Raw genomic sequence first — 14972 nt, forward strand, 5'->3', positions numbered from 1 at the left:
TCAGTGACAGTGTGCATTGTGTGTTTTGCATCCTCTCTTGAGATCTTTCAAGTTGGCAAGATGCCACTGGGTAAACAGCCGTTGGAATGATCAGTATTACCCTATTGAATTAGGAACTTTTTTTGTGACGACATCTGGGACAAGTTGGATCTGAAGTAAACGGAGTGCCTGGCCTACCTGGCTTCTGGTCTGGAGCACCATTCGTAAACTTCCTGTTAGGCCTACATTATGTCTTCTGCCAATAACAGCCAGAAACAAGTGCTATAAGGATAGCACACACGGGTTGGGTTGGGTTGGGTTGGGTACTGTGGCTGTGGAACTAAAAATGTCAGTTGTACAATGGATACATGAAGATCTATTTCAGTGTTACTGATAACGTTTCATTCTGTAATGAAAAAATACTTTTATTTTGAAATCCTGATGAATGATATTGAATAAATGCATTATGGAGGTTGTTATGAATCAACCCATGTTGTACGTCCCCCATCCACACGAGCACCAGAGTCCTTCTGTCTTCTAGTAAGAGCCATAACTACAGGAACATGTCATCACAGTGACATATAACTAAATGTTACCGTCAGTGACATATGTTAGCCTACATTTCAACATTCTGATATGTTTCTGATGAGATAGGTCTGTCGTTGATTATGTGTGAAAAGCCCAGAGTGAAGTTACTGGTTAGTGTCAGGGAACAGTAGTAAGAACACTTGTTTTCACAAGCTTCTAATTGGGCCTTTAACTTGTACTTGTATTCTCTAGAGCATGTGAAAATGTGATTTATTACTACGATTTATTATACGGTAATGTACTGGGGGCTGGGAATTGCCAGGGACTGGCACGATACGACGTTATCACGATACTTAGGTGCTGATAAAGTATGTATTGCGATTCTCACAATTCTGCATTGTATTGTATTGTGATTTGAATCCCACATTTGAATTGTGATTTGATGTTCCAAACATATTGCTCATTATATGTCTGCTGCAGAGGGACACGAGAGAGAGAGAGGGACACGAGAGAGAGAGAGAGAGAGAGAGAGAGAGAGAGAGAGAGAGAGAGAGAGAGAGAGGGACACTAGAGAGAGAGAGAGAGAGAGAGAGAGGACACGAGAGAGAGAGAGAGAGAGAGAGAGGGACACGAGAGAGAGAGAGAGAGGGACACGAGAGAGAGAGGGACACGAGAGAGAGAAAGAGGGACACGAGAGAGAGAAAGAGGGACACGAGAGGGAGAGAGAGAGCCTTGAGAAAACAAGTTCTGATCAGTCAGGGAAATAAAAGTGCTGAAAACATGCTCGCTCACCATTTCAAAAGAAGACGTGGATCAAGCTACAGGATGAAAAATTCAGGCGTTTTGCCGCAGGTACAGCCAACTGGTGCTAGCTAACGCTACCTACAGTACAGTAGCGTTAGGATTTCACCAGTAGTGCTGGGATTTTTACAAATCGATACTTGGATTCAAATATCGATATATCATATCATTAGATTCTTTATATGTAACTGTATTGATTTTCTTCCCCCCACCACTAGTATCTACATCATGGTCATTTCCTGGTAACTAAAAGCATTTTGAAACAATGTGATGATGAGCAGTTTCACTTTCCCGGTTGAGGAAGGCTTGATATGTTGATTTGAAGATATACAGTCGGACAAAATTAATACTAAGTCAGCTTGAGCAGACACAGTGAAGGAGATTTCAACATTTACAAAAGCATCAGATGAAGGGAGCAGATATGGAGAAGTCTGCAACGATACTAAAAACCTGGCTCTGGAAAGCCCTTTCCATTCTATCCCAGCTGTAGATCTATGGCTCAGTGAATATGTGCTGATATGTTGATGGTATTATTACATCAATTATTTGGCGAAGGGGAGGTCAAACCCACACCAGCTTCCTGTTTCCAGAGAGGCGTGCTTTGTGTTTGCCCCGAGGCCACTATTAAGTAGAGCAGGGATCCAAGATTAAATCTCACCACTCCTGTCCAACAGAAATACGCTGTTCTCAACCATAGATAGACAACAAGATATTACGAATCATGCCCAAAGCAATTGCCTGAAAACAAAGGCTCAAGTGACCATGCAACCAGACAGTGACCCGTATAATATGTTGTTATACAATACATACGTTTGTGTTCTGTATAACTTCAGCATGCCTATGATTAGCCTGAAATCAATTAGCATGTAAACAAGCCATAGAGAGAAACAATCAACGCCATGTACATACCCTCGGAAAGTGTCCAGTGAGCGCAGTCGTGTTGGTTTTGGCTGGGCAGTGTTAACCTCGTCCCCACAACCTTGGGTTTCATCCTGAACAAAAGGTTTCATTTTTGGGGGGGCTACTTTACATTACTTAGGCCTTATACCAAAGTACAAGCCGGTGTCATAACCTGTTATAACCATTTAATAAGCTAGTGAGTACAGTACAAGCAGCTATGACTTACATACTTGTTGCACACTACATAAGTCACACCTGAATAAATAAATACCCTTGAATAATGTAAACAGTACAGTATGTAATGTTTCACTGGAGGCGATTTTTGTTTGGTTGAAATCCATAGTCAAATCATGCTTTGATATTATCACCTCCGCTATTGTGTAGCAAACCCAAAGTAAACTTGAATTTGCAGTTACAGAGTAGAGAAATGAGTCAGATTGATCCAGTTGGACTTGTATGTCTCTATCCTTCTTTCTAGCCTTGCTGAGTAGTAGTTGGCCGCTACTTCCTTGTTTTGTAAAGAGCAGGCTTGGATTACTCTGGCCTGCTGCCCTCCCAGTTTGAATACCCTGGCCTGTTGGCCTCCATGCAGCAGTTTGGAGGGCCAGAGCAGGAAGACACTAGCACTAATTCTGTATGATGGATCTGACTGCCACCATGAGAGCATATGGGAGATGAAGGCCTCTTCCTCGAGAAGATGAGAGGAGCTATTCATGATCTCCAAAAATACGCAGGAGCCTGTCAGGCTGTCACGTCATGGACCAAGACAAGATGATAGATACAAGGCTTGATCTATCACTAATGTAGGTCTGCTGACTCTGCTAACATTTGTATCAATTATCATATTAGTATCTCACAAATGGCTTAGTGACCGGAGTCTGGAGGTTTCATTCATTTCATATGCCTCTTAAACTTAATAGAAAAAGTGCATGAAAACATTTCAATGCATTTTGGTAGATCAAAAGCTGAAGTCGAGTTTAGATTCCAGAGGACAAAGAATTCTATAAGATAAGTGATGTTTTGGATGTAGAAACGTAATGGGTTGTATGGAGAAACATAAATCCTAATTTGAGATTTGTGTTGTGATAAGTGAATGTTACACTTACATCCATTGCATGTTGTGGTCCTTCGTGACAAATGGTCTTGATGAGCTTCGTCGTACAACGCCTCCTGTAAACAGAAAACAAGGAGCGTCAACTGTCACAGCACGTCAGTTTGGCTTCAGATCAAAGCAGACATGTATTTAGAAAGTTCACTGTAAAAATGATTTCAAATACAGTACCTGTACAGGTAGGGAACAAGGACACATAGGAGACTAATAAGTGCCAGCAGAAGAGCTGCCACCAACAGAGCTGTACAACAAGATCAAAAGAGGATGAGTCAGTGGAGGGCACATGCGAATAGGAAGCGGGGGAAGGAATCTCCCTTGCAAATTTGGGACATACAAAAAAGAATAAAACAGATTTTTTGAAATAATCCTAGTAAATTAAACTATTACAAATATTGAGTTCATAACTGAATAGAGTTTTTGAGTGACCCAAATCCTCTCTGGCTGAACTGAAGAGAGAAACCAGACAACAACTTCCTGTGTTACATCACTGCCCAGTCTGGATGTCCATGTCAGGAGAGTTCAAAACAGGATCTGACTTGGGATACGAGGGCTAAATACCACTTCCAGGCCGGCTCAAATGATTTTCTCAGCATTGTCAGTCTCTAAGCTCCCCAGTGGCTTACTGTCACCCAACCAGGTGACCAGGGGATCCCTCAAGAGACAAACCCAGCCCAATATGAAATTATAAACCAATCCATCACAGAGCAGTCAATCTATGTAATCTATGAATTTCTAAGGGACAGTAGAGTACACCCCCCCCACCCCCTGGCACCTACTACCATAACCCGTTCAACGCCACTTAAATATTTTGTCTTGTCCATTCACCCTCTGAATGGCACACAAACACAATCCATGTCTCAGTTGTCTCAGGGCTTTAAAATCCTTCTTTAACCTGTCTCCTCCCCTTCATCTACACTGATTGAAGTGGATGTCAAAAGTGACATCAAATAAGGGATCCTAGCTTTCACCTGGATTCACCTGGTCAGTCTGTGTCATGGAAAAAGCAGGTGTCCTTAATGTTCTGTACACTCAGTGTATGTCAGAGGCCGGGCCACGGAAAGAATAGTGATATTGCCTTCTTGGATAGGTTAATGTGCTAAATTGAAAGATAATAGCCATATAATAGACAAATAAATAAATTGGCCAAACAAGTGTCATTGACCTATAGAATATGAAAACAGCTATGTAATTAGAGGACTCAAAGCAGAGGGGACAGGAAATGTCGTGCTCCCTGTTTGTCGTAGAGTGGAAAAACAAACACGGAGCCCGTTTTAATCCTTGGTTGAATACACACGGTGACATCCGCTCTGAACAAAGACTGCGCACGGGATCCCTTCTGAAAAAGACCTTCATGACTCTCAAAACATGGAGAGGGTAAAGTCCTTATCCTCAACATAGAAATGTGATATGAAAGGAAATCATGTCCTGGTTAAAATAATCAAATCGCTTTACATATGTACAGTAGAGTCATCTTCATTGTCAGCTAAATAACTTACAGATTCAGGATCAGTTTCATTTAAACTCAACACTGAAACCGCAACGGACATGGAAATTAGATCCTAAAATGACCTTGAGGCATGTATATTAGTTAGATGAATGCTTGTTAATGGTCACTATACCACAAACCACTCAAGAAGCAATATGGCTTAGATTAACCACGCAGGTGACTTGTGGTCTGGGGTACTGTATGTGCAATACAGTGCTAACAACGTTAGAGAGTGGACTTGCATGTCCACTGTAATAATCAATGGTGTTATAGCTCATGAGACCTGGTTACAATTGTCATATACGCAGAGTTACAGGACCGCAACACATTCTCTATCACATATACTGTATTTCAAACATAAATGTACCTCACAGAAGCAAGTCACAACTCAGGATAAAGTTAACTTTTTAAATTGCAAAAGGCCAACTCTAACCTGCCCCCTCTGCCTTTCGCTTCTGTTGACGACCAGCCTGTTACTTAAAGTTGAGAGAGCCCTATGGGGCCTGACTATAATCACAGGACAGTGAAGTAAATGGAAGCTGATCATAGTGTGGGGTGATGCAGTCACACTAGTCACATATCTGCCAGATAATGGCTACTTGGCCTTAACAGTCCGATCTACAACACAATCTGCAGTATTGTTAAGTGGAGTGTACATTATAGAGAGAGAAGCTTTCAAAATCCCATTACGGCTTAATCCCTTCACGCTCCCTAATGTATTACCCAGAATCTCTTTCCTGCTCAGAGCACTGACCAAAACAAACAGAAAAGCTTTTATTTTGATCCGTTTTCAAGAACGGCCATCTTATCTAATCGATACGCATCTTGTCCCATGAGAGGAAAGAGGTTTCCTTCTCAACAGAAGTGTACAACACAGCTGATGTCTCTTCTTTGTTGTCTCAATTAGGAACTGTGAGGATCCAATCACAGGCTTAGCCTGACTCCTAGGAGTCACAAGTACATTAGTACTTTCTACTTAAAATGGTATTGTCATTTTGCCTACCACCCACTGTACTCAATAATTGTGATGCCACAAAAAGTATATAAAAATGCAAACAGTCCATATCTTAAATCATCTTATCTGTAAAATAAAATGGTCAAATTTGTCACATTTTCTGTCAAATAATTTTCTAAATCGAGTATCTATTATCTAGTATATAAAACAATGGTGCTGTTCTAAATGTTTTATTTTCAAAATTACAGGAAATTGTTTTCGTTAACTCACGGAAATAGATGTTACTTGGACTGACATCCACAGTCTGATAGCAAATGACATTGATGGGAGATTCTGACTCTTGGATCCAGACAGAGTAATGGGCAGCTTCTTCATACAACTGACTCCAACTGTATCAACAACAATGCACCCAATAAGGGGAAGACACTCATCATTACATTCATCACCAAAAAGCATTCATTTGATTGTCCTTTTAGTCTGCTGTATCATACATTCACTGGACATTGCTACAGTACACTTGAGTATGAATTTCCCTTTGACCTTAGGGGTAAAATGGTCCTTTCCATGCTATGCCCTCTGAGGTTTCTGCACAGAAATACATGTAGCTTGTGGGGACACCTAGTGTCTATAAGCCAGTAGTGCAGCCTTCAGCTGTATCCTATACATCTCTGGTTTCAACACCCCAAAATGTGCATTACAAGCTCCTAATGATATATCTTGGGGATGACATACTAGCTATCACATGGAGTGTTTTTTTTAAGGGATAAAGGAAATCGATAGTGGCTCAGTTTTGTTAGGGACCTCAGCATTGATCTATAGGAAGCCCAAGACTAGACCTCAGCTGAAGAGGAGAAGAGAAACCTGCCCCTGCCTTGTTGTGTGAAACTAGATCCCTTGGAGCACGTTCAAGGGTGAGCCCCAAATGGAATGCTCTGCCCTGACCTCTTGTAAAGGTCTGATTGTTTATAAATATGGCCACCGCCTCTTCTTGTAGAACGTCTCTTCTGAGGTTTCCACCAGACATGTTTCTTTGCCAGCTTAATGGCTCTTTCCTATATTATTGGAGTGTCAGCTCCTATTAACCCCAAAAAGGGGCCTCTGATCAATACTCGGCGAGGTAGTTTCAGCAGGAGCATATATGTCTGGCTCAGAAAGCAGGTCAGGATTACATTCCCACCCCAGTAAATAACCGAATGGATTTCAAATGCAATCATTGGAATGCCAATGCAGTATATTTTGCTCTGTGTCAAGACCTGGGAACATTACAGACCTGCAACCTTCAAATATCATGCTTAATTCATGTATGTTGCTCATTGATGGCAACACTATTTATGTTATGTATTGCCTATGTAGATGCCATTCCAGTCATATGCCTAATTATACGCTCAATATCTATGAATACATTACCTGCAGAGAGTTGTGTTTCTGCCCATTGGTTGTAACTGCAGTGTCAGAGTGAGGACGGTGCTGACCACGACAGATGCATTCTGGGGACCATTTAGAACACTGACCAGAGGCTGGTACAGACACTGCAATGGGGAGAAAACAGGCTAAGCAGATTCTGAGAAGGCACAGGTTTGTGACGTTTGGTTATGATGTTGCTGTCGAACCCACCGTATAACTTTTGTTGTTTCATACAAATACAGAAGCATGATATGCTATGTCATGTGCACCTTGGACCAGATATACCTAGCATTGTCGCACCTGTGAATGGAGCTAAAATATGCAACTGTCTTTTTAAATTTTCTCGGAATCTCTCATTGACTTTTTTTATACCCTTTTCAACCTTGTAGCAGTAATAGACACTGTACCTTGTAGCAGTAATAGACACTGTACCTTGTAGCAGTAATAGACACTGTACCTTGTAACTTTTAAGACACTGTACCTTGTAGCAGTAATAGACACTGTACCTTGTAGCAGTAATAGACACTGTACCTTGTAGCAGTAATAGACACTGTACCTTGTAGCAGTAATAGACACTGTACCTTGTAGCAGTAAGACACTGTACCTTGTAGCAGTAATAGACACTGTACCTTGTAGCAGTAATAGACACTGTACCTTGTAGCAGTAATAGACACTGTACCTTGTAACTTTTAAGACACTGTACCTTGTAGCAGTAATAGACACTGTACCTTGTAGCAGTAATAGACACTGTACCTTGTAGCAGTAATAGACACTGTACCTTGTAGCAGTAATAGACACTGTAAGCAGTAGACACTGTACCTTGTACCTTGTAGCAGTAAGACAGTAAGACACTGTACCTTGTAGCAGTAAGACACTGTACCTTGTAACAGTAAGACACTGTACCTTGTAACAGTAAGACACTGTACCTTGTAACAGTAAGACACTGTACCTTGTAACAGTAAGACACTGTACCTTGTAGCAGTAATAGACACTGTACCTTGTAGCAGTAATAGACACTGTACCTTGTGGCAGTAATAGACACTGTACCTTGTAGCAGTAATAGACACTGTACCTTGTAGCAGTAATAGACACTGTACCTTGTAGCAGTAATAGACACTGTACCTTGTAATAGACACTGTACCTTGTAGCAGTAACAGACACTGTACCTTGTAGTAGTAATAGACACTGTACCTTGTAGCAGTAATCAGATGTGTAGAGGACATCAACTCCAGTTGGTAGCTGGTTATGGAACGTAAGACATGCCTGGTCTAATTTCAATGCAGGCCGTCCTAAATACAATGGATTCATAACAATATTGATACTGTAATTTTACAATTCCATTTAAAAAGCTTGATCTGAATCTTAAAGATAAAACAGGCTTTTTAAGACTGGGCCCAGCGCCACGAGTGGGCAAAACATGCCCCTTCCGTTTGAGTTTAATGTCCCTATATAAAAAAAACAGCAAAAAAAAAGGTCAAATGATTGAGTGACAGGTTGGTGCAAAATCTGTATGCCAGCTTCGCTGTGTCAGCATAATGGACAGAGCACGTCAGTGTGTGTAGGGAGACTATGGAAGGTCACTGGGGTGGTTAGGTATGAATCATTTGGGTTTCCGTACAAACAGGGGGAAAAATGCTTCTCATCTGTGGTCGGCTAAGTGAATAACGTGATACGCCTACGCCTGTGATATTTTATTATGATTTATAAGGGTGAGGTCAAGTTTGCCATTGAAGCTGCTTCACTCAACTCTGCCTCACTACTACAGAGTTTTGGGTCGGTTCTTAACTAGCTAAAAGGAGAAAGAAATGTCTGAGATGATTCATCGAACGCAACAGTCAAACTAGTGGAAGCCCTGCGTGACCTTGACCCAGTGAGACATGACTTTCTAGATGTGAAAAATGTGAAACCACTGCTGGATCGAAGCTAAACAGATTCGGTGGAAGCTGAGTTTAGTGTCGCTCGCCAGTTTTTGCAGACTGAAATCGCTGGCTCCAATGAGGACAAATGCACCCCACTAGATATCCTGCACCGATTCTCTAGGCCTCTCTCCGCTATGCCGATCATGCTTACTGACACATGGACTGACTTTAGGGGCATCCCACAGCTGCATGCGAGAACTCATTTTCCACTTTGACAAATGTGTTCAGTCAGCACAGAAGAAACATGCTACACCTGAGGAAAGCTCAACTAATCCAACTGGCATTTGAAGGGGATGTCACAAGAACGTTTTGGAATGGAATGATCGATTTCGCAGGAAGCATGGCTGCATCTCACTGTCGTAGGCTATGTTTTGGTTATTTGGATCTCCATTTTCCGTGTTTGTTTATGGTTAATGTAACTAGCCTAAGTATAGATTGTGTCATGGCTTTTTCGATGAGATATTCACGGCTGCATTCACATAGGCTGTTTGCAATAGGTGAATGACCCTGTCTATCCTGCATCCTATGTTCATTACGAAAACGGCCTTGCTTTGGGATGTAGGGCGCGCTCCATTGTGTTGATACAGCGAAGTGGAGATGGGCTACAGATTTCGCGCCAACCTATCAATGGTCTCGGAGTCACAGCACTTAAACTTTATGTTTATTGTGGTATAGTGTGATATAAGCAGAATTCAATGTAATTCCAATCCAAGTATCCCCCCCCGAACATTGTGCTCACTCACCAATTTCAACTGCCCCCCTTAGTCACTTTATCCTGGCGCTGGGTCTGCTTAAGACACTATAAATGAGCCTGGCTGACATGCAACCCACGTGACAACACAGCAAGCTGTGACTCACACTCAAGTCAGGGGCATATACAGTGCCTTCGAAAGTATTCAGTCCCCTTGACTTTTTACACATTTTGTTACATTACAGCCTTGTTCTATTTTTTTTTTTTTTAATCCTCAGCAATCTACACACAATACCCCATAATGAAAAAGCGAAAACAGGTTTAGCCGTTTTTGTAAATGTGTTACAAATAAAAAACAAAAACACCTTATTTACACAAATTAAATTGATTGGAAAGGCACACACCTGTCTTTCTAAGGTCCCACAGTTGCCAGTGCATGTCAGAGCAAATACCAAGGAATGAGGACGAAGGAAATGTCTGTAGAACACAGTGTCAATCTTAAATGGAAGACACTTCCTAGAGCTGGCTGCCCAGCCAAACTGAGAAATTGGGGGAGACTGGCCTTGGTCAGGGAGATGACCAAGAACCTGATGGTCACTCTGACAGAGCTCTAGAGTTCCTCTGTGGAGATGGGAGAATCTTCCAGAAGGACAACCATCTCTGCAGCACTTCACCAATCAGGCCTTTATGGTAGAGTAGCCAGACGGAAGCCACTCCTCAGTAAAAGGCACATTACAGCCCGCTTGGAGTTTGCCAAATGGCACCTAAAGATTCTCAGACCATGATAAAAACAAGACTGAACTCTTTGGCCTGAATGCCAAGCATTACGTCTGTAGGAAACCTGGCCTCATCCCTACGGTGAAGCATGGTGGTGGCAGCATCTTGCTGTGGGTGTAATGATGGGGCAGTGAGTCAGAAGCAGGTGCGGGTGAAACATTTTAATAAAACAACAAAACCAAGAACACGACACTAACATAAGGCAGAATGCCGATACACAATAACAATACCAACTGGTGAGTGAACATGGGAGAGTGACATATAAAGGGGAGGAGATGATGAAGGTAATTGAGTCTAGGTGTGAATCATAATGATTAATAGGTACGAGTAATGATGAGTGCCAGGTGAGCGTAATGATGAATCCCAGGACCGGTGGTTAGTACTCTGGCGACGGCGTACGCCAGAGAGGAGGAGCAGGAGCAGACGTGACAGTGGGGATGTTTTCCAGCGGCAGTGATGGGAGATCAGTCAGGATCAAGGCAAAGATGAATGGAGCAAAGTACAGAGAGATCCTTGATGAAAACCTGCTGCAGAGCGGTCAGGACCTCAGACTGGGGCGAAGGTTCACCTTCCAACAGGACAACGACCCTAAGCACACAGTCAAGACAATGCAGGAGTGGCTTCGGGACAAGTCTCTGAATGTCCTTGATTGGCTCAGCCACAGCCTGGACTTGAACCCTATCGAACATCTCTGGAGAGACCTGAAAATAGCTGTGCAGCAATGCTCCCCATCAAACCTGACAGACCTTGAGAGGAACTGCAGAGAACAATGGGAGAGACTCCCCAAATACAGGTGTGCCAAGCTTGTAGTGTCATACCCAAGAAGAATAAATGCTGCAATCGCTCCCAAAGGTGCTTCAACAAAATACTGATGAAAGGGTCTGAATACTTATGTAAATGTGATATTTAACTATTTTATTAGCAACATTTTCTAAAAACAGTTTTTGCTTTGTCACTATGGGATATTGTTTGTAGATATGAGGGGAATTTAAAAAAATCTATTTTAGAACCAGGTTGTAAACGTAAAAAAATGTGGGAAAAGTCAAGGGGTCTGAATTCTTTCCGAAGTCGTTGTAGAGACTGGTGTTAGGAAGACTAACTGTAAATAACATGCCTATCACAAAGATGACCATGCAGTAATTTAAATGACATGAGTCATAACTGATAACAAAAGACAGTTTGCAAATCCTCTTTCAAATTATATTTATTGTAAAATCTACGCATTTCATTGTACTTTGGATATGGCAAAAAAGTTGCTTAAAACATGGATAGGGTGGTACAGTAAATATAGACAAGTTAACTGAGATAATTTGATGCTGCGTTGAAAAAAATGAACTAATATGTAAAAAACGTAGAAACTCATTTTGGTTACAGTTGGCAAAGTGAAGCCACTGTACAGTTGAAGTCGGAAGTTTGCATACACTTAGGTTGTCGTCATTAAAACTCATTTTCAACCACTCCACAAATGTCTTATTAACGAATTATAGTTTTGGCAAGTCAATTAGGACATCTACTTTGTGCATGCCACAAGTAATTCTACCAACAATTGTTACCAAACAGATTATTTTACTTAAAATTCACTGTATCACAATTCCAGTGGGTCAAAAGTTTACATACGCTAAGTTGACTGTGCCTTTAAACAGCTTGGAAAATTCCAGAAAATTATGTTATGGATTTAGAAGCTTCTGATACAAATGATGTCAATTAGCCTACCTTTAAATGTATGTCACGGCTGTCGAATGAACTGGACCAAGGGGCAGCGTGGTGAGGGTACATATTCCTTTAATTATTATGCCGCCAACAAAAACAATAAACAATAAAAAATAAAAAAACGTGAAGCTAAAGGCTATAGTGCCAACAAACAAGACAACTACCCACAAAGACAAGGGTGGGGAAAAGGGCTCCCGAAGTATGGCTCCCAATCAGAGACAACGATAGACAGCTGTCCCTGATTGAGAACCATACCCAGCCAAAACAAAGCAATACGAAACATAGAAAAATGAACATAGAATGCCCACCCAAATCACACCTGGACCAAACCAAAATAGAGACATAAAAGTTCTAAGGTCAGGGCGTGACAATGTATTTCAAAGCATACCTTCAAACTCAGTGCCTCCTTGCTTGACATCATGGGAAAATCAAAAGAATTCAGCCATGACCTCAGGAAAAAATTGTAGACAAGTCTGGTTCATCATTGGGAGCAATTTCCAAACGCCTGAAGGTACCACGTTCATCTGTACAAACAATAGTACGCAAGTATAAACACCATGGGACCATGCAGCATCATACCCCTCAGGAAGGAGACGCGTCCCGTCTCCTAGAGGTGAATGCACTTTTGGTGCGAAAAGTGCAAATCAATCCCAGAACAACAGCAAAGGACCTTGTGAAGATGCTGGAGGAAACAGGTACAAAAGTATCTATATCCACAGTAAAACAAGTCCTATATCGACATAACCTGAAAGGCCGCTCAGCAAGGAAGAAGTCACTGCTCCAAAACTGCCATAAAAAAGACAGACTACGGTTTACAACTGCACATGGGGACAAAGATCTTACTTTTTGAAGAAATGTCCTCTGGTCTGATGAAACAAAAATAGAACTGTTTGGCCATAATGACCATTGTTATGTTTGAAGGAAAAAGGAGGATGATTGCAAGCTGAAGAACACCATCCCAACCGTGAAGCACTAGGGTGGCAGCATCTTGTTGTGGGGTTGCTTTGCTGCCGGAGGGACTGGTGCACTTCAAAGTAGATAGCATCATGAGGTAGGAAAATTATGTGGATATGTTGAAGCAACATCTAAAGACATCAGTTAGGAAGTTAAAGCTTGTTCGCAAATGGGCTTTCCAAATGGACAATAACCTCAAGCATACTTACAAAGTTGTGGCAAAATGGCTTAAGGACAACAAAGTCAAGGTATTGGAGTGGCCATCACAAAGGCCTTGACCTCAATCCTATAGAAAATGTGTGGGCAGAACTGAAAAAGCGTGTGCGAGCAAGGAGGCCTACAAACGTGACTCAGTTGCACCAGCTCTGTCAGGAGGAATGGGCCAAAATTCACCCAATTTATTGTGGGAAGCTTGTGGAAGGCTACCCGAAACGTTTGACCCAAGTTAAACTATTTAAAGGCAACGCTACCAAATACTATTTGAGTGTAAGTTAACTTCTGACCCACTGGGAATGTGATGGACGAAATGAAAGCTGAATTTTTGTATTTTTTTTCACATTCTTAAAATAAACTGGTGATCCTAACTGACCTAAAACAGGGAATATTTACTAGGATTAAATGTCAGACATAGCGAAAAACTGAGCTTAAATGTATTTGTTTTAGGTGTATGTAATCTTCCAACTTCAACTGTATGTACAGCGGTTCGTATAGGAATTGTTTATGACTGTGATTCAGTTAAAATGGATTGAGTTTGCAGTACTTCTATAAATGCATAACGTATGCAGTCCTATACATTCTCTGTTGGACAGCAAAATAAGACCACCTTTAACACCCTTACTCCTGAATTAAAAACACTCACCTGAACACGACTTTGCATCAAGCTTTCCTTCATTTCGTCCAGTTGTAAGAAAGAACACACATAGGATCTGCGTGAGGATTCTTCTAGGCTCCATTTCCTACAACAAAACAATTCCACTGCAACTCATCTTTATGACAGCTACAGATATAAACAGGGTTCAAAGGGCACTATGCATGCATGCGTGTAGAGTTGTCTCGTTTTGTTTGGAGTCTCTTTGGGATCCGATTGAGAGGATAAGACAGCATAAACAGTCAAATGCAAAGTTATGCTTATAATGTATTATGAAGAGGGCACTCATAGGACATGTTACCCAAAGGTTTTATCCACCCATTTGAAACTCATGCAATATGAACATGAATGTGTGCGCTGTTAGTATGGTAGCCAGTCGATATTGACACCACCTCCAAAGAGCTCAAACAGACCTCAGTACTGCAACTGTAGTCAATACAGGACAAAGATCGAATCGTACTACGCCGGCTCCGAGGCTCGTCGGATGTGGCAGGGCGTGCAAACTATTACAGACTGCAAAGGGAAGCACAACCGAGAGCTGCCCAGTGAAATGAGCCTACCAGACGAGCTAAATAACTTCTATGCTCGCTTCGAGGCAAGTAACACTGAAACATGCATGAGAGCATCAGCTGTTCAGAATGACTGTGTGATCACGCTTTCCACAGTCGATGTGAGTAAGACCTTTAAACAGGTCAACATTCACAAGGCTGCTGGGCCAGACGGAATACCAGGACATATGTACTCCGAGCATGCGCCGACAAACTGGCAAGTGTCTTCACTGACACTTTCACCCTCTCTGTCTGAGTTTGTAATACCAACATGGTTCAAGCAGACCACCATAGTGTTCTTGGGCACAGGGACTAAGGTAACCTGCCTAAATGACTACCGA

The 14972-nt window shown here is 41.8% G+C and overlaps 1 protein-coding gene across 2 annotated transcripts in view; it reads right to left on the minus strand.

Moving 5' to 3' along the window:
* The window catches only part of si:dkey-192p21.6 (uncharacterized protein LOC565246 homolog), a 40894-nt gene that overhangs the window by 24193 nt on the left and 1729 nt on the right, over nucleotides 1-14972 (minus strand). The window contains exons 2-8 of one of the 2 annotated variants that reach the window (XM_064932111.1): nucleotides 14075-14171; nucleotides 8356-8453; nucleotides 7168-7289; nucleotides 6031-6149; nucleotides 3491-3560; nucleotides 3315-3378; nucleotides 2218-2300 (exon numbers count right to left, since the gene is read on the minus strand). In XM_064932111.1, coding sequence (XP_064788183.1) covers nucleotides 2218-2300; nucleotides 3315-3378; nucleotides 3491-3560; nucleotides 6031-6149; nucleotides 7168-7289; nucleotides 8356-8453; nucleotides 14075-14168 — 650 coding nt within the window. In that variant the 5' untranslated portion in view covers nucleotides 14169-14171. The remainder of the gene's footprint in view (nucleotides 1-2217; nucleotides 2301-3314; nucleotides 3379-3490; nucleotides 3561-6030; nucleotides 6150-7167; nucleotides 7290-8355; nucleotides 8454-14074; nucleotides 14172-14972) is intronic. The other variant, XM_064932112.1, reaches the window with a different exon arrangement.

This window comes from Oncorhynchus masou, chromosome 23, assembly GCF_036934945.1.
Source record: "Oncorhynchus masou masou isolate Uvic2021 chromosome 23, UVic_Omas_1.1, whole genome shotgun sequence".
NCBI lineage: Eukaryota > Metazoa > Chordata > Actinopteri > Salmoniformes > Salmonidae > Oncorhynchus > Oncorhynchus masou.